Source organism: Manis javanica, chromosome 1 (assembly GCF_040802235.1).
Source record: "Manis javanica isolate MJ-LG chromosome 1, MJ_LKY, whole genome shotgun sequence".
Taxonomy (NCBI): domain Eukaryota; kingdom Metazoa; phylum Chordata; class Mammalia; order Pholidota; family Manidae; genus Manis; species Manis javanica.
In genome coordinates, this window is record NC_133156.1 from 221299489 (window position 1) to 221318266 (window position 18778).

The 18778-nt window shown below is 40.0% G+C and overlaps 1 protein-coding gene across 7 annotated transcripts in view; it reads right to left on the reverse strand.

Annotated features, from left to right (window-relative positions):
* Positions 1-233: 233 nt before the first annotated feature.
* Positions 234-18778, reverse strand: part of ZNF512 (zinc finger protein 512) — a 52294-nt gene continuing 33749 nt past the window's right edge. For 4 of the 7 annotated variants that reach the window (XM_037009421.2, XM_037009424.2, XM_037009425.2 and 1 more), the window contains 4 exons: positions 17838-17939; positions 16871-16933; positions 15632-15730; positions 234-2211 (listed from right to left, as the gene is read on the reverse strand). In XM_037009421.2, the coding sequence (XP_036865316.1) occupies positions 1903-2211; positions 15632-15730; positions 16871-16933; positions 17838-17939 (573 nt within the window). In that variant the 3' untranslated portion in view covers positions 234-1902. Of the gene's footprint in view, positions 2212-15631; positions 15731-16170; positions 16388-16870; positions 16934-17837; positions 17940-18778 lie in introns of those variants that run through there. The other 3 variants (XR_005058817.2, XM_037009422.2, XM_037009423.2) reach the window with 3 other exon arrangements.

Genomic DNA, 18778 nt, shown 5'->3' on the forward strand with positions numbered 1-18778 from the left:
GAAAAGTAAATGGAGTGCTTGCAAGAGGCCTGGATGAGATGGGGCACATTTCCTCTATTCACTTTAAAGCAAATTATTTATTTAACCAGCAGATTTCAGGAGCTAAAGAACTATAGGGACAATAGCATTTTGTAATTATTTCAAACTCATTCCCACCTCTAGCCATTTTCTTACTCACAAACACTGAGTCAGCAAGGAGTCAAGTAGCAGGTAGGAGTCAATGAACAACTGGAAACATTCTGACCGAGTCATTTATTTCTTTTGTCGTTGCCAAACATTCCCCAAGTCTTACTCACCAGAAATCATTACAGCTTCTTCATTTCTCCTACCTGACAAACCTCATCTACTGAAAGGGTTTTAAGGGCACAACTGCCAATGAAAATGTTGAGTGGATATACCACAGCCTTCCCTTGTTTCCCAACTCCCTGTTCTGACAGTATCCAAACCTGGTTTCAATGCTCCCTTATTTGAAAGTGGTCTTCACAAAAGCCCACATTTTAAAGCTATACTGAGGAGCACAGAGAACAGTTTAAGAGTGGTAACAGCCTTTCAGAATTTGAAAAGGTAGTGTTTGTCCATATCAGGGTTAAGGGTCCTTTGCTTTTTATGTGGCATATGCCACAAAAACTGTCAAGAATATGTAAGACCGGTATTTATGGAAGAGGATAAGAGGATGCGGAACACAAGAGAGCTGCTCTAACCAATGCTCCAGAGAAAGCCAACCTCAAAGAGAATTAGACCATTAGACATTACCAGGTAGGCATGAGGTACAGAAAAAGAATTTTTCTTTCTACCAAATAAATATCTATATCTGGTGTCAAAGTCTCAAGATATGGAGAGAATAGAACTCCACATATAAAAGAGGACAGAGGACAGTATTCTCAGAAAAATCAGAGACAAAGGTAGCCTAAAGGGAAGAATAAGGATTTAGTGGGCTATACACTAACAAGTGAGGTCAAGGCCAGAGAAAGGGGAATGTGTACCTTGGCTACCAATCTTAGGGGCATTACCAGGAACAGTGGGATTCTGTGCCAAAACATCAGGGCAATGTGGTATTTCTGTCTTCAAAACAGAGGCGGCAAAACAAGCATCAGGAGGGCACTGATCACAGCAACCAATGAGGCCTTAAGCACCAGGAAAGTGGAGACAGCATTTACTGCTGCTTCTATTTTTCTTTCCAATCATTTTGGCATTTGGGAGACATTACTCCTCAGGCTGCTTTTCATGCCTGTGGGTCTAGTTAGTCTGCTACCTGGGACAAAGTATTTCTTAGGAAAGTGTAGGGAGGTTCTAGCTTTTTCATCCTAAATCTGTTTTCTGACTTTCAATACCAAAACCATACTGAGAGAACATACAGCTTCCATAAAGTTTGTTTCCCAAGAAGAAAGGGAAACATTATTACAGGAGTGACAAGCTTCTAGGCTTGTTGTATCACAAATACAAAATAGTAAATCACTATGGTTTTTCAAAATTACTTGGGAATCATTTTATAAGCTAGATGATGAAGTGACTACTAAATCAGTGGAGCTTCCAAGAACATTCTACACCCCAGGAAGGAAAGGAAAACCCAACAGTTTTCTTAATCTTGAAAAGGGCAAGACGGGCCTATAGTTGGCCTTAAGAGGGAGTGCTTTGGGCAAGATAAGAGAAAAACAAGAGGACTCCAACGAGGCATAGCAGGAAAACCTACCAAAAGGGGTTACGGGTAGGATCCAAGTGAGTAAGTAGGGAAAAGAGTGAAATTTACACAGGAGGAAGGAGCTGAGAATGTCACAGCCTTACACAAACAGCCAAAAGGAAATTTCTCTTCCCTAGGCCCCCAAGACTCAGTCCTCCCAGCACAGGTCCCCACGAAAATAAGCATCACACCCACTCTCCTAGGAGCACTTGCACACTGACTGCCTATTTCCTTCCTCGTTTATGGTTAGTCTTTGGGGGCTTTACTTTCTGGAACTGCGTGGGCACTGGCTCCTGCTCTGGTTCCTTACAGGAGGTCGACACTAGCAGGTCCTCATTGTTCCTCCTCTGCTCCTTCCCTACTCTAAGGCTCAGCTCTGCCTCGGGGAGCTCAAGGCCAGGCTGCTGCTGCCTTCTCAGAGACCTTCTGCCCTGATGCTGCTGCCTCCGCTTTTCTTCTTCTTGCTGCCGCTGCTTTATCTTCATCAGCTTTTCAAAGCTTTTGGTTGTTGTCGGGTTTACAACAAACCAATCCTACACAGGCAAAACAGAAACATCAATTCAGTCAAAACATAGTGAAGAGCATAAAGAAAGGGAGTGGGAAGAATTTTTAAAAGGCATGGTGAGGTCAGAATACAGTAAGACGGCAACAGCTATGGAACCACAGATTAGAACTCTATGTTGAACTTGAGAAATTCAGTACAAAGCAATCATTATGAGCATTTATTGTGTAAACATGATTTAGGGTATTTCAGTAAGTGATCTACAAAGTCTGTTTACTTAGCATCATCCCCCCTCCCCCATTTATCTCCTTTGTAAAAATCTCCTGAGATGTAAGGCACTGGGACATAGGGGATTTTTATTTCACTACAGTGTAGTGGTTAAGTATGAATTTTGCAGGCAGACTGCCTGGGCACAAATTCCAGCTGTTTCTACCTTTGTGATCATGGGACAACCACTTAACCTCTCTGAGCCTCAATTTTAAAAATCAAGGGTTAGGGGAGGATATGGAATCCAAATTATAAAGTATTCTTGCAAAAAAAACCAGAAAAGTACTTCAATCTGAATTAAGTGATTTGATCAGTCTTCTAGGTCTAACTACTAACTTATAGTAAATACCCAGGATCAGAGGACCACCACCACGGGAATACAATGACTAAAATCCAGACCATGGGTAAAAATACAGTTTCTTCAAATAAATGTAAAAAAAAGAGGTAGGGGGACTTCTAGACCTTCACTGTCCAATAAGATAATTACTAGCCACCACTAAACTCTTAGTTACTAGAAATTGTGGCTAATTGAAACTGACATGCTTTTTTTATGTAAAATATACACTGAATTTCAAAGACTTAGTATGAAAAAATATAAAGTATCTCAGTAATTTCTTATTGACTTCATATTAAATAGATATTTTTAGATAAACTGGGTTAAATAAAATATATTGTTAAAGTTAATTTCACCTGTTTTATTGTTTAAGTGTGGTTACTAAAAAATTTTAAATTACATACATGGCTCACATTATATTTTTATTGGAGAGCACTAAAGATTAAAACAGACAAACACAGCATATGAACTTTTTTTTAGATCCTGATTTGAATAAACCAACTGAAAAAAAATTATGAGACAATTAGGGAAATTTAAATAATGGCTGGACATATGACATTATAAAGAATCATTGTTAATTTTTTTCATTTTTTAAAAACTGGAATAAAGATATACAATATTGGTTTCAGATGTACAAAATAGTGACTCAATAATTATATACATTACTAAGATGCTTGCCATAAATATAGTTACCCTATTACCACACCAAAATATTATATTATTGGTTATATTCTCTACATTGTTAATTTTTTTAGATTTAACAATGGTTATACGTATATATTTCTAAAAGGCTTTTATATTTTTAGACACATTGAAAAAAGCATTTAAGCTGATATGGTATATGGAATTTGCTTTAAAATAAATCTTAAAGGGCTTTAACAATGGTTATAGGTATATATTTCTAAAAGGCTTTTATATTTTTAGACACACTGAAAAAAGCATTTAAGCTGATATGGTATATGGAATTTGCTTTAAAATAAATCTTAGGGGCGGAGCCAGGATGGCGGCGTGAGTAGAGCAGTGGAAATCTCCTCCCAAAAACACATAGAGCTATGAAAATATAACAAAGAAAAATCTTCCTAAAATAGAGACCACAGGACACAGGACAACATCCAGACCACATCCACAACTGCAAGAACCCAGCGCCTTGAGAAGGGGGTAAGATACAAGCCCCGGCCCGGCGGGACCCGAGCGCCCCTCCCCCCGGCTCCCGGCGGGTGGAGAGAAACCGGAGCGGGATTTTTTTTTTTTTTTTTTTGGCGAGCGCTTTTTGGAAGCTTTAGAGGGACGGGCCCCCGTTGCTGGGGAGGCAGGGTGGCGGGACCGGTGAGCAGGTGCCTGGGAACGGCGCCGGAGGACAAAGAATATCCCGCATTTCTTCCTGCGGGACCGGCGGGCGAGTGCCTGAGACCGGTGCCTGAGGACGGAGGAGGTCGCGCGTTTTCCCCCTTTTTTTTTTTTCTCTTTTTGGCGAGCGCTTTTTGGAAGCCTTGAAGGGACGGGGACCCCAGTGCTAGGGAGGCAGGGTGGCGGGACTGGTGAGCGGGTGCCTGGGACTGGCGCCTGAGGACAAAGAATATCCCACGTTTTTCCCTGCGGGACCAGTGGGCGGGTGCCTGAGACCGGCACTTGAGGACAGAGGAAATCGCGCGTTTTTCCCCTTTTTTTTTTCCTCTTTTCTGCGAGTGCTTTTTGGAAGCCTAAAAGGGACAGGGACCCCGGTGCTAGGGAGGCAGGGCGGCGGGACTGGTGAGCGGGTGCCTGGGACCGGCACCTGAGGACAAAGAATATCCCGCGTTTTTCCCTGTGGGACCGGAGGGTGGGTGCCTGAGACCGGCACCTGAGGACGGAAGAAATCGCGCGTTTTTCCCCTTTTTTTCTCTCTTTTTGGTGAGTGCTTTTTGGAAGCCTTGAAGGGACAGGGACCCCGGTGCTAGGGAGGCAGGGCGGCGGGACTGGTGAGCAGGTGCCTGGGACCAGTGCCTGAGGACAAAGAATATCGAGCGTTCCTTCCCTGTGGGACTGGTGGATGGGTGCTTTTTGGAAGCCTTGAAAGGACAGGGACCCTGGTGCTAGGGAGACAGGGCAGCAGGACCAGTGAGCGGGTGCCTGGGACCGGCACCTGAGGACCAAAAAAAAAAAAAAAAAAAAAAAATCGCTTGTTTTTTCCTTTTTTTTTTTTTTTTTCTTTCTTTCTGTTCCCTCTCTCATTGTTGCTGTTGTTGTTTTGGTTTGGAGAGTGCTTTATGGAAGTCTTAAACGGGCAGGACAGGTCACTTAGACCAGAGGCAGGGAATCTGGGGATCTCTGGGCACTCTAACCCCCTGGGCAGCAGGGAGCACAGAGGCCCCTTACGGAGATAAATAGCCTCCTGGCCGCTCCCCCTCCAACGGGGCTCCACCATTTTGGAGGAACAGCCCCAGCCAGGCCAAGCCCACAGCAACAGCGGAGATAAACCCCAAAGCAACTGGGCAGGAAGCAGAAGCCCTGTCTGCGCACAGCTGCCCAGCACAAGCAACTAGAGGTCGCTATTCTCTCAGGAAAAGGCCACAAACCAACAAGAAGGGAAGCTCTTCAGGCGGTCACTCGTACCAGGTCTGCAAACTATCTCTATCACCATGAAAAGGCAAAACTACAGGCAGACAAAGATCACAGAGACAACACCTGAGAAGGAGACAGACCTAACTAGTCCTCCTGAAAAAGAATTCAAAATAAAAATCATGAACATGCTGACAGAGATGCAGAGAAAAATGCAAGAGCAATGGGATGAGATGCAGAGAAAAATGCAAGAGCAGTGGGATGAGATGCAGAGAAAAATGCAAGAGCAGTGGGATGAAGTCCGGAAGGAGATCACAGATGTCAGGAAAGAGATCACAGAAGTGAAACAATTCCTGGAAGGATTTATAAGCAGAATGGATAAGATGCAAGAGGCCATTGAAGGAATAGAAGCCAGAGAACAGGAACGTATAGAAGCTGACATAGAGAGAGATAAAAGGATCTCCAGGAATGAAATAACACTAAGAGAAATATGTGACCAGTACAAAAGGAATAACATTCGTATTATAGGGATACCAGAAGAGGAAGAAAGAGGAAAAGGGATAGAAAGTGTCTTTGAAGAAATAATTGCTGAAAACTTCCCCAAACTGGGGGAGGAAATAATCGAACAGACCATGGAATTACACAGAACCCCCAACAGAAAGGATCCAAGGAGGACAACACCAAGACACATAGTAATTAAAATGGCAAGGATCAAGGACAAGGAAAGAGTTTTAAAGGCAGCTAGAGAGAAAAAGGTCACCTATAAAGGAAAACCAATCAGGCTAACATCAGACTTCTCAACAGAAACCCTACAGGCCAGAAGAGAATGGCATGATATACTTAATGCAATGAAACAGAAGGGCCTTGAACCAAGGATACAGTATCCAGCACGACTAGCATTTAAATATGATGGTGGGATCAAACAATTCCCAGACAAGCAAAAGCTGAGGGAATTTGCTTCCCACAAACCACCTCTACAGGGCATCCTACAGGGACTGCTCTAGATGGGAGCACCCCTAAAAAGAGCACAGAACAAAACACACAACATATGAAGAATAGAGGAGGAGGAATAAGAAGGGAGAGAAGAAAAGAATCTCCAGACAGTGTATATAACAGCTCAATAAGCGAGCTAAGTTAGGCAGTAAGATACTAAAGAAGCTAACCTTGAACCTTTGGTAACCACGAATCTAAAGCCTGAAATGGCAATAAGTACATATCTCTCAATAGTCACCCTAAATGTAAATGGACTTAATGCACCAATCAAAAGACATAGAGTAATAGAATGGATAAAAAAGCAAGACCCATCTATATGCTGCTTACAAGAAACTCACCTTAAACCCAAAGATAAGCATAGACTAAAAGTCAAGGGATGGAAAAACATATTTCAGGCAAACAACAGTGAGAAGAAAGCAGGGGTTGCAGTACTAATATCAGACAAAATAGACTTCAAAACAAAGAAAGTAACAAGAGATAAAGAAGGCCACTACATAATGATAAAGGGCTCAGTCCAACAAGAGGATATAACCATTCTAAATATATATGCACCCAATACAGGAGCACCAGCATATGTGAAGCAAATACTAACAGAACTAAAGAGGGAAATAGACTGCAATGCATTCATTGTAGGAGACTTCAACACACCACTCACCCCAAAGGATAGATCCACCGGGCAGAAAATAAGTAAAGACACACAGGCACTGAACAACACACTAGAACAGATGGACCTAATAGACATCTATCGAACTCTACATCCAAAAGCAACAGGATATACATTCTTCTCAAGTGCACATGGAACATTCTCCAGAATAGACCACATACTAGCTCACAAAAAGAGCCTCAGTAAATTCCAAAATATTGAAATTCTACCAACCAATTTTTCAGACCACAAAGGTATGAAAGTAGAAATAAATTCTACAAAGAAAACAAAAAGGCTCACAAACACATGGAGGCTTAACAACATGCTACTAAATAATCAATGGATCAATGAACAAATCAAAATAGAGATCAAGGAATATATAGAAACAAATGACAACAACAACACTAAGCCCCAACTTCTGTGGGATGCAGCGAAAGCAGTCTTAAGAGGAAAGTATATAGCAATCCAGGCACACTTGAAGAAGGAAGAACAATCCCAAATGAATAGTCTAACATCACAATTATTAAAACTGGAAAAAGAAGAACAAATGAGGCCTAAAGTCAGCAGAAGGAGGGACATAATAAAGATCAGAGAAGAAATAAACAAAATTGGGAAGAATAAAACAATAGCAAAAATCAATGAAACCAAGAGCTGGTTCTTTGAGAAAATAAACAAAATAGATAAGCCTCTAGCCCAACTTATTAAGAGAAAAAGAGAGTCAACACAAATCAACATAATCAGAAATGAGAATGGAAAAATCACGACAGACTCCACAGAAATACAAAGAATTATTAAAGACTACTATGAAAACCTATATGCCAACAAGCTGGAAAACCTAGAAGAAATGGACAACTTCCTAGAAAAATACAACCTCCCAAGACTGACCAAGGAAGAAACACAAAAGTTAAACAAACCAATTACGAGCAAAGAAATTGAAACAGTAATCAAAAAACTACCCAAGAACAAAACCCCGGGGCCGGATGGATTTACCTCGGAATTTTATCAGACACACTAATTTTATCAGACTCCACTCCAAAACTACTAGAACTGATATCGGAATACAGCAAAGTTGCAGGATACAAAATTAACACACAGAGAAGACATAATACCCATTCTCCTTAAAGTGTTCCACAAAGTAGAAGAAGAGGGAATACTCCCAAACTCATTCTATGAGGCCAACATCACCCTAATACCAAAACCAGGCAAAGACCCCACCAAAAAAGAAAATTACAGACCAATATCCCTGATGAGTGTAGATGCAAAAATACTCAATAAAATATTAGCAAACAGAATTCAACAGTATATCAAAAGGATCATACACCATGACCAAGTGGGGTTCATCCCAGGGATGCAAGGATGGTACAACATTCGAAAATCCATCAACATCATCCACCACATCAACAAAAAGAAAGACAAAAACCACATGATCATCTCCATAGATGCTGAAAAAGCATTTGACAAAATTCAACATCCATTCATGATAAAAACTCTCAGCAAAATGGGAATAGAGGGCAAGTACCTCAACATAATAAAGGCCATATATGATAAACCCACAGCCAGCATTATACTGAACAGCGAGAAGCTGAAAGCATTTCCACTGAGATCGGGAACCAGACAGGGATGCCCACTCTCCCCACTGTTATTTAACATAGTACTGGAGGTCCTAGCTACGGCAATCAGACAAAACAAAGAAATACAAGGAATCCAGATTGGTAAAGAAGAAGTTAAACTGTCACTATTTGCAGATGATATGATACTGTACATAAAAAACCCTAGAGACTCCACTCCAAAACTACTAGAACTGATATCGGAATACAGCAAAGTTGCAGGATACAAAATTAACACACAGAAATCTGTAGCTTTCCTATACACTAACAACGAATCAATAGAAAGAGAAATCAGGAAAACAATTCCATTCACCATTGCATCAAAAAGAATAAAATACCTAGGAATAAACCTAACCAAAGAAGTGAAAGACTTATACTCTGAAAACTACAAGTCACTCTTAAGAGAAATTAAAGGGGACACTAATAAATGGAAACTCATCCCATGCTCATGGCTAGGAAGAATTAATATCGTCAAAATGGCCATCCTGCCCAAAGCAATATACAGATTTGATGCAATCCCTCTCAAATTACCAGCAACATTCTTCAATGAATTGGAACAAATAATTCAAAAATTCATATGGAAACACCAAAGACCCCAAATAGCCAAAGCAATCCTGAAAAAGAAGAATAAAGTAGGGGGGATCTCACTCCCCAACTTCAAGCTCTACTACAAAGCCATAGTAATCAAGACAATTTGGTACTGGCACAAGAACAGAGCCACAGACCAGTGGAACAGATTAGAGACCCCAGAAATTAACCCAAACATATATGGTCAATTAATATTTGATAAAGGAGCCATGGACATACAATGGCAAAATGACAGTCTCTTCAAATGATGGTGCTGGCAAAACTGGACAGCTACGTGTAGGAGAATGAAACTGGACCATTGTCTAACCCCATATACAAAGGTAAACTCAAAATGGATCAAAGACCTGAATGTAAGTCATGAAACCATTAAACTCTTGGAAAAAAACATAGGCAAAAACCTCTTAGACATAAACATGAGTGATCTCTTCTTGAACATATCTCCCCGGGCAAGGAAAACAACAGCAAAAATGAGCAAGTGGGACTACATTAAGCCGAAAAGCTTCTGTACAGCGAAAGACACCATCAATAGAACAAAAAGGAACCCTACAGTATGGGAGAATATATTTGAAAATGACAGATCCGCTAAAGGCTTGACGTCCAGAATATATAAAGAGCTCACACGCCTCAACAAACAAAAAACAAATAACCCAATTAAAAAATGGGCAGAGGAACTGAACAGACAGTTCTCCAAAAAAGAAATACAGATGGCCAAGAGACACATGAAAAGATGCTCCACATCGCTAATTATCAGAGAAATGCAAATTAAAACTACAATGAGGTATCACCTCACACCAGTAAGGATAGCTGCCATCCAAAAGACAAACAACAACAAATGTTGGCGAGGCTGTGGAGAAAGGGGAACCCTCCTACACTGCTGGTGGGAATGTAAATTAGTTCAACCATTGTGGAAAGCAGTATGGAGGTGCATCAAAATGCTCAAAACAGACCTACCATTTGACCCAGGAATTCCACTCCTAGGAATTTACCCTAAGAACGCAGCAATCAAGTTTGAGAAAGACAGATGCACTCCTATGTTTATCGCAGCACTATTTACAATAGCCAAGAATTGGAAGTAACCTAAATGTCCATCGGTAAATGAATGGATAAAGAAGATGTGGTACATATACACAATGGAATACTACTCAGCCATAAGAAGTGGAAAAATCCAACCATTTGCAGCAACATGGATGGAGCTGGAGAGTATTATGCTCAGTGAAATAAGCCGAGCGGAGAAAGAGAAATACCAAATGATTTCACTCATCTGAGGAGTATAGGAACAAAGGAAAAACTGAAGGAACAAAACAGCAGCAGAATTACAGAACCCAAAAATGGACTAACAGGTACCAAAGGGAAAGGAACTGGGGAGGATGGGTGGGCAGGGAGGGATAAGGGGGGGGGAAGAAGAAGGGGGGTATTAAGATTAGCATGCATGGGGAGGAGGGAGCAAGGGGAGGGTGGGCTGCACAACAAAGAGAGGACAAGTAGTGACTCTACAACATTTTGCTAAGCTGATGGACAGTAACCGTAATGTGGTTGTTAGGGGGGACCTGATATAGGGGAGAGCATAGTAAACATAGTATTCTTCATGTAAGTGTAGATTAAAAATTTAAAAAAAAAAAAAAAAAGAAAGAAAGAAAGAAAAGGGGGATTACTCCTTAACAGGATAAAACTATTGGTAAATCAAAGATCAACACATGCTTTAAATATCCTTAATGTTGATCACTTAAAGGGTGTCAGATGATCAGCTATGGAGGTACTCTTTTCTGATAATATTCCTTTCTATTAAAAAAAAAAAAAAAAGCAGTTACTGTGTGCTGACCTCCAATGAGTTCTGCACAGTGGTATAAAGGGCATGTCAAAGTGTGGGCAAAGGGTCTGTTTGTTTCTACGCAGAAGATCAAGGCCTAGCTTGGATACCCAGAAAATGAACTAAGATACAATATGAGGAGGAGCTTCCGGCATCAGCACTCTCTGGAGGACTTGTGCCGGGGGATGATCATCAAAAAGCCTCCACAGGGATCCGGACGATGCTGCGGTTGTGGCTGCATCCAGCCCACCGTCTCCTGGACTTGCCATAAGAATGAGGAGGGAGATGTCTAGGCTGGCATGTGCATACAGTGAGACAACGAATTTGACCGGATCTGTACTGTTGGAACTCAACCAGGAGTTGGGAGGGGTGCAAGTTGTAGAACTCCAAAATCTCATGACTATAGACTATCTATGGTTAAAAGAACATATGGGATGTGAACAGATCCCAGAAATGGGCTGCTTTAATTTGTCTGATGGTTCAAGTACAGTTGGACAATATCCATCATATCATAGATAAATTTTCACAAATGCCTAGGGTGCCTAAATGGTTTTCTTGGCTTCACTGGAGATGGATGGTAATTATAGATTTGCTTTGTTTATGTCACCGTATTCCTATTATGTTAATGTGTGTGCAAATTAGTTAGTAGTTTAAAACCTATACATACTTAAGGTACGATACAAGAAGATATGTCAAAGAAATAATCAATCCTCCCAAGTTTCCTTCATATGCTACATCTATAGCTTTTCTTCTTCCTTCCTAATTACAACCCTTAAATAGAATTCGTGCCTCATATCAAATTTACCGAGTATCATAATTCCTCCAGGTGGTAAAGATACCTCGAGACAAGTGCTGGGCATAGAAGCCACAGGGCATAAATCTGCAAAGAAGTAAAAAGCTAACCTTTGCAAACAATATGGCTTCTCTCTCACTTACCAACTTTACATTTCCCTGTATGGCCCCGGAAGATGACTGGTTAGCCAGAGACGGGTAAGATTCCTCAAGGGAGGAACAACCTAAGACAGGCACAGTCACAGGGGGGCCATCAGGTGAGAATTTGGGGATCAACAGAGGTGAGGCTCAGAACCTCACCCCCCCTGCTTTGAGAGAAATCTTCTGCATCCGTGGATGTCTTGCTGCCCTTGTATAGCCTGGATTAATACTTAGTCCATAGGCACACACCTGATCATCTGATCATCTACATTTGCCTTCTTACAGCACTAAACTATGTTTTCTACCTTTATCTTGCATCTACCTACCACTTCAGCATTTTATTAAAAATAAAAATAATAATAATAGGAGAAATGTGGGATCAACATATAAATCAAGTACAAAAATCAAACGAATATTCATATTTGACCTGATTGTTTATAGGTCATATTGCATGATCAAAACTGAAAGTTTCTGTGATGACTGCCCTTGTACTGTTCACCATGTAAGAATTTATTCACTATGTAAGAATTCGTTCACCATGTAAGAACTTGTTCGTTATGCTTCAGAAGATTGGAGACTGACGAGAATTAGGCTTGAGATGAATTAATGATTGTACAATGAGCGTTGACCCCCCTATACTGAATTTTATTGTTGTTAACAACCATTTGATCAATAAATATGAGAGATGCCCTCTCAAAAAATAAAAAATAAAAAAAAAAGGAGTCCACACACAGGAGTTGAGGTCGATGGTACATCCTGTGACCTCTTAACATAAGTATCCTAAATAGCATGTAAACTCAAAGAGCTAAATCCAGTATCTGCTTTAAGGAACTACAGATCTTAAACAATTTAGGAACCACACAGTGAAGATGCCAATACTTCTATTTCCTCCTACTTCTGTCTGGTTCAACATCAGTGAAGGGTACTTTCTGGTGAAATCAACATGACCAGATTTACAGATGATATCCTGATGCGCTCATATTGATGGTGATGGTGCTGATAATATCCACTTTGCTTGTTGCATGAAGTGGCATGGATGCCTCTGTCTTGAGCAAAAATACACCTAGTTCTCACTTTTCAAATGTGGTTTTTTATTCTTCATTTTTTTTTTGAAACTAACAGTGGTAATGTGGATATAGAAGTTGGAAGGCTGCTAGCATGCACCTACTTGAACGTCACCTCCTCCATGGAGCCCCTCCAGATTCTTTCATGCACGTTTCAGCAGTCTCTCCCAGAATACCCACTTGTACTCTGCTCACTGCTCTGTTTCACCAAGATTAATCCTGTACAAGTCTGTCTCCTACAACACATTGTTATTTCTTAAGAGCAAGGGCCCTGTCTTATACACACCCTCTTTCCCCACAAATGCACAACATAATACCAGGCAAGGTTTGGTACCTAAATATGAGCCAAACATTTTGCTAGATGCTTTCTGAAAGGACCTTGTGATAGAGTAAAGGAGACATGATTTACACACAAAACAGCTAGGGAAAAGGACAAAGCAGAAAATGATAACGTATTTAATTAGTAAATAAAGTGAATTTCTTTAGAGGAGTTATTGGAAACCAGGAAGGGAAGAAATAAGTGTGGACTGGGTTTCTTATAGGTTCATAGAGTAACCATTTTTATTAGCAAGAATAGCAGCATTCACTAATACATTGTCTTCGAATAATAGAATGTGTAAATATGAATTTGGGTGGATGTTGGGGAAAAATGTTCTATCTTCCTGATTAATAAAGATGATTTATTTAGTCCTGAAAAAAATAAAAAAATAAAAAAATAAATAAATCTTAAAGGGACAAGTAGGTGTGGTTGTAAACAAAACAGGACTGGCCACACACTGGTGACTGTTCCTGCCGTTCGTTATACTATTGTCCATTGTCATGCGTATGAAATTTTCTGTTAAAAAACAGTAATGTAAGAAAATGTAAAGCAGAGTGGAAGAAACAGGGTAAAGATGTTTCCATCACATATATTCAAAATTACAGGCACAAATCATTGAACAAATGCTTGAGAAGCAAGCCCCAAACTGAGTGAACTTCGTTGGTTCCAACTTTTTAAGAAGTAACTGGAGAAATAAGTAAACTACATAAAAGCCAGATTTTGTCATGAGATAATTATCTTTCAAATACTTCCTGAAGCAAAAAAGGTACACTATTATTATAAAAAAGATATGACTGCCTTACAGAAGAAATCTCAGATGGAAAGAGATTCCTGCAACTTAACCAGTCATGCAACAGGAACCACAGCTGATGACACTAACTAAAGCGCACACAGAACTGTCCATTCTGAGGGCAGAGAACAGCGAAGATGCTCACTATTTTTCCTTATCAGGCAACAACAGTTTCTGCAGTAAGATATTTCAAGAGAATGCACACTCTACTCCTTGAGTGTCTGAAATAAAGATATTTAATTATAATAAAGTGTTCACCTGTACAACTAAAAAACCTTTCCTCAAGAGAAAACTCTTAAGACTTCTGAAGTTTAAAAAAATTTTTATACAGCATCTTTTTAACTTTGAAAATGTAAAAACCTTCAGAAAAGTTACAACAGTTCAGTGAATACCTAGATGTACCACTGTTACTCTTTCCTTTCTTTCTTTCTTCTTTCCTCCTTCCTTATGCTGAACCATTTGCAAGTTAGTTGCAGGCATCAAACTTCACCCTTAAGTACTTCAGTATAAATCTGCCTAAGAACAAAGGCATTGTCCTGCATAACCATAATAAAATCATCACATTTGGGGATGTTAACATTGACACTTGACTATTATTTAAAATAGTAGTATTCACAGTGACTGCAATGCAGTATGTGGGGTGCCTCGATAATAAGGGTGAATGTAATAACCACATTGTTTTTCTTGTGAAACCTTCATAAGAGTGTATATTAATGATACCTTAATAAAAAAAAAACAAGGGAACAAAAAATAAATAAATAAAATAGTATTATTCAAAGCAACCTAAGTGTCCATCAATAGATGACTGGATAAAGCAGCAGATGTGGTATTTATACACAATGGAATATTATTCAGCCATAAAAAGAAAAGAAATCCTGCCATTTGCAACAATATGGTTGAAGCTAGAGGGTATTAAGCTCAGTGAAATAAGCGAGGCGGAGAAAGACAAATACCACATGATTTCACTCATCTGTGGAATGTAAATACAAAGCAAAACAAAAGGAAAACAGCATCAGACTCACAGACACTGAGAAATGACTAGTAGTTACCAAGGGGGAGGGAAGAGAGTAGGGAAAGGGCAAAGGGGGAAGCGGACGGTTTAACCACTGTGAGGTACATTTGATAAAAAAAAAAATATATAGTAGTATTCAAATTTCCCCAAATGTCTCAATAGTGTCCTTTATAGTTGTTTCTATGCAATATTTTAATAGCATTTATAAACAGGTTGCTCAAAGACATCAGACTACCAGAAAACAAAGCATAGATAGAGATTGCTGTGAAACAAGAATTCCAAAGGTGTCAAAGTCAGCCTGGTTCCCAAATGCTTGATTTAAGCGGATTTAAAAGAATTAGAAGAGCTCAGGAATGCTCACACTCAGTGATTTCAAATGCTTACATAGAAAAATACAATTATGCATCTTAGTATTTTAACTCTAACGTCTCTAGTAACCACTGCAGAGTTGCTTGACAGTCCTAGCCCATAAAAACAGGCATGAAATCCACCTCTTCTGTGGCTTATATTTGGTGTCCACAGGATTACAAAAACACTGGGAAAGCAGGGACCTCACCTCAGCATGGACAGAGTTGATATGATACTTGACACCACTCTCTGACACAAATTCCTTTTGACATAGAAGACACTTGTATTTTCCAGCCACAAAGTTTCCCTATTTTCAAGAGAGAAAGAAAAGAAAATTACTAGTAAATTCAGGACCACACACCTGGGCCATGCAGGGATGGTTAGAGATGGAAAGAATCAGTCAGAGTCAGAAAAGGTAAGAAGAAAGAAAATCCAAAACAGCGATGTATTTACAAAAGCCAGGTTGGACACATAACATAAATCTATTCTAATGCAATTCTATACTAAACACTCACTACCCCTGCCCCATTCAATACGACCTCAAGTTTTCCTACATTTTATGTAACATCATGTTTTTCTATCTCCATTTGTTTCTTTAACTTCACTTCCAGGTTCTCTTGGTTTCTCCCAAAGTGATCAAACTCCTGACATTCACCAGAGGCACGAATGTGCAATTCTTCCCACCATCAGCCACTAAAGCAGAGAGTGCCTTAGAAATTCAGAATTCAGAGAGTACTATCCTATTACCTAGTATGGACTCGGAAACCAAGATCAAGATGACAAACTCCTAAGCGTTCCTGAATAGACCTGGTTTGGATGCCTACAAATCCCGTTGCCTTGAACTGAGACTTCGCTCCCCTCCTGAAGCTTCGGGTTTCCGTGGTACTCATTTTGTACGAAGAGTTAATTCTGAATAGGACTGGAAAATGGCAGCAACCCCCATGGCTGGTTGGTTGTAGGGCACCTAGATCAACATGGAAGAGACTCAGTGAGGTGAATAGCCATTAGCCTGACACCTGGGATCCCCTCTATCATCCCCAGAGGTTACTATAGTTCAGATAGGTTTAGAGGATCTTCAGCAGTCCAGATAAGTACGTGCACATTGATTCTAGAAAGCTTAGGGCCCAATACAACAGGGCAGAGCCAGTGTTGGAGAGGCTCAGGTGAAAAAAATTAAATCACTGGTGGGAACTCAGAACTAATATACTTCCCTCTGAATTCTTTCATTGCTATGACTCAAGGGTATTGATGGCCTCTTCTCAATTTTGGACAGGCCCTGGTATCCCACCTAATAACAGACCAAACGTCTTTGGTGCATAAAAAACTAAACCACCCTCTGAAGGTAGCAGCAAACAGGACAGCTAGCTGTTCACCTAAACCGAATTCTCTTCCATGTCAGATTATTTTACAGGTCATGTTAAGATAAATAGTTCAGGAGGTTACAAACCAATGTACAAGAGCCCAGGTGAGCTTTAAGGCCAGATACACTACTGTAGACAGCCTCACAACCCTGAAAGAGAACAGAAGAGATAACGTGAGGACTACACTAGACAGCATCCTTCTTTCAGCAACCTGGCCATTTATACTGACCAACTCTGCATCTGGAGGACAAAGTCCAATAAACTGCATCACAAACCAAACAGAAGAGGATTTCACAGACAAGCCATAAAAGTAAGAAGGAAAACCAAAGGAAGGTAAAAGAAAAAGAGGTAAACAAGTTGTTCAGAAGAGCTTAAGACATTCCTTTCCCTGGTACTTTTTCTGACACTTAGAGAAACACAAAAGATTGTAAGATTAGGTGGCTTTTTTTCATTTTTAGTGCAAATGTGTGCCCCATTTCTTGTATATCTACTACTCCCCAAATACTGCATATACACCTGTGGTAGATTAAAGATGACTGGAAATTCTCTGCCACTCTTCCCGTCAAGAAGTGGAGTTTATTTACCCTCCTTTTGAATCTGGGTTAGCCCTGGGATTCCTCTGACCAATATAATGCCATGGAAATGATGCTGAACAAAACCTGAAGTTAGACCTTAAGAGACTGGCAGCTCCCACTTTCCCGGTCTTGGAACACTCTCCGAGAAGTCAGCCACCATGTACCCTGCCAGTAATCCAACTGCTGTCATTGAGAGGGTGGCCACGTGGAGACCCTCTGGGCTGACCATATGCTGCAACAGCTACATCCGAGGTCCCAGCAGAGCTCCCCGCTGAGTACAACCCATGAGTGATCCCAGCCAAAGCCATGAAGAACAGAACTACCCCCTGGGCCCTGACAGGATTAGTGATTTACAGAACAGTAAACAAATAAAATAACTGCCACTAAGAGTCAGGTGCTATGCCACCAGAATAAATAACTGAAACAATATCAGATGCATGATAAGCATTAACTGAATAAATGAATGAGGAAGAACCACCTGGTTAGGACATGGAATGCGATGATACTTCTTGATGTCTGACTTCCACTTGTGTAGTACTTCCTGGCTAAAGGTAGGCAGCCCAGGGCGAGTGTATTTCAACTGTAAGACAAGAAATGCTTTATTGGAGGACTCCAACTCCCAACCAAAATATCCCAGAAGTTTCACACCAGCTCTTCTGGTTATGTAATTAATTCTGGAGTTCCACAAATTAATTTTATACAAAAAATACTGTAACATGTAAGACCTTTTAAAGTCCCTGAAACTGGTAAATATAACTCTCTATTGCAGTCTTAGAAAATAGTTTGATTTTTTAACAGAGAGCAGGACATGTCCAGATATAATACATCATCTAAAGTAAAATAAAAGCCAAGGACAGAGCACTGTACAGTTAAAATAGTTGTTACAAAAAAGAGAGGTGTACATATATCCACTTTATGTAATGTTATATGCATACGTATTATACACAGGGTACATATACACACAAATGTAATATATTCAACAGAAATATAGATGGGTAAGAAGCTAAAAGGCTATACAAGACGTTAACAGTAGTATTCATTGATAGGATTTTGAGTGGTTTCAGTGTTTTTTCCCTGCTTATATGCATCTCATTTTTCTTCAATGGTATTACGTTAAATTTTGATACTCTAAAAATTCAAACACAAAAATTTAAGGTTCAATCTTAAGCAAGAATGCGAGAGAACTCAGGGAATAGAACATACAGTCTTTGCTTATATTCCAAGAGTAGAATTATTCCTAGCACTTCCTTTCACATGCTTTGACACAAGTCAGTTTCTTCTTACAACTCTAACTGTAGTTTCCAAAAAGGAGATAGCACCTGCAGAGAGAGTTCTTACAAAGTCCAGTCGTGTTTTTGGCAAGTAAACAATTCTCCTGCTAGAAAAACGGAAGTATCTGAAAAGCAACTGATTCTCTGA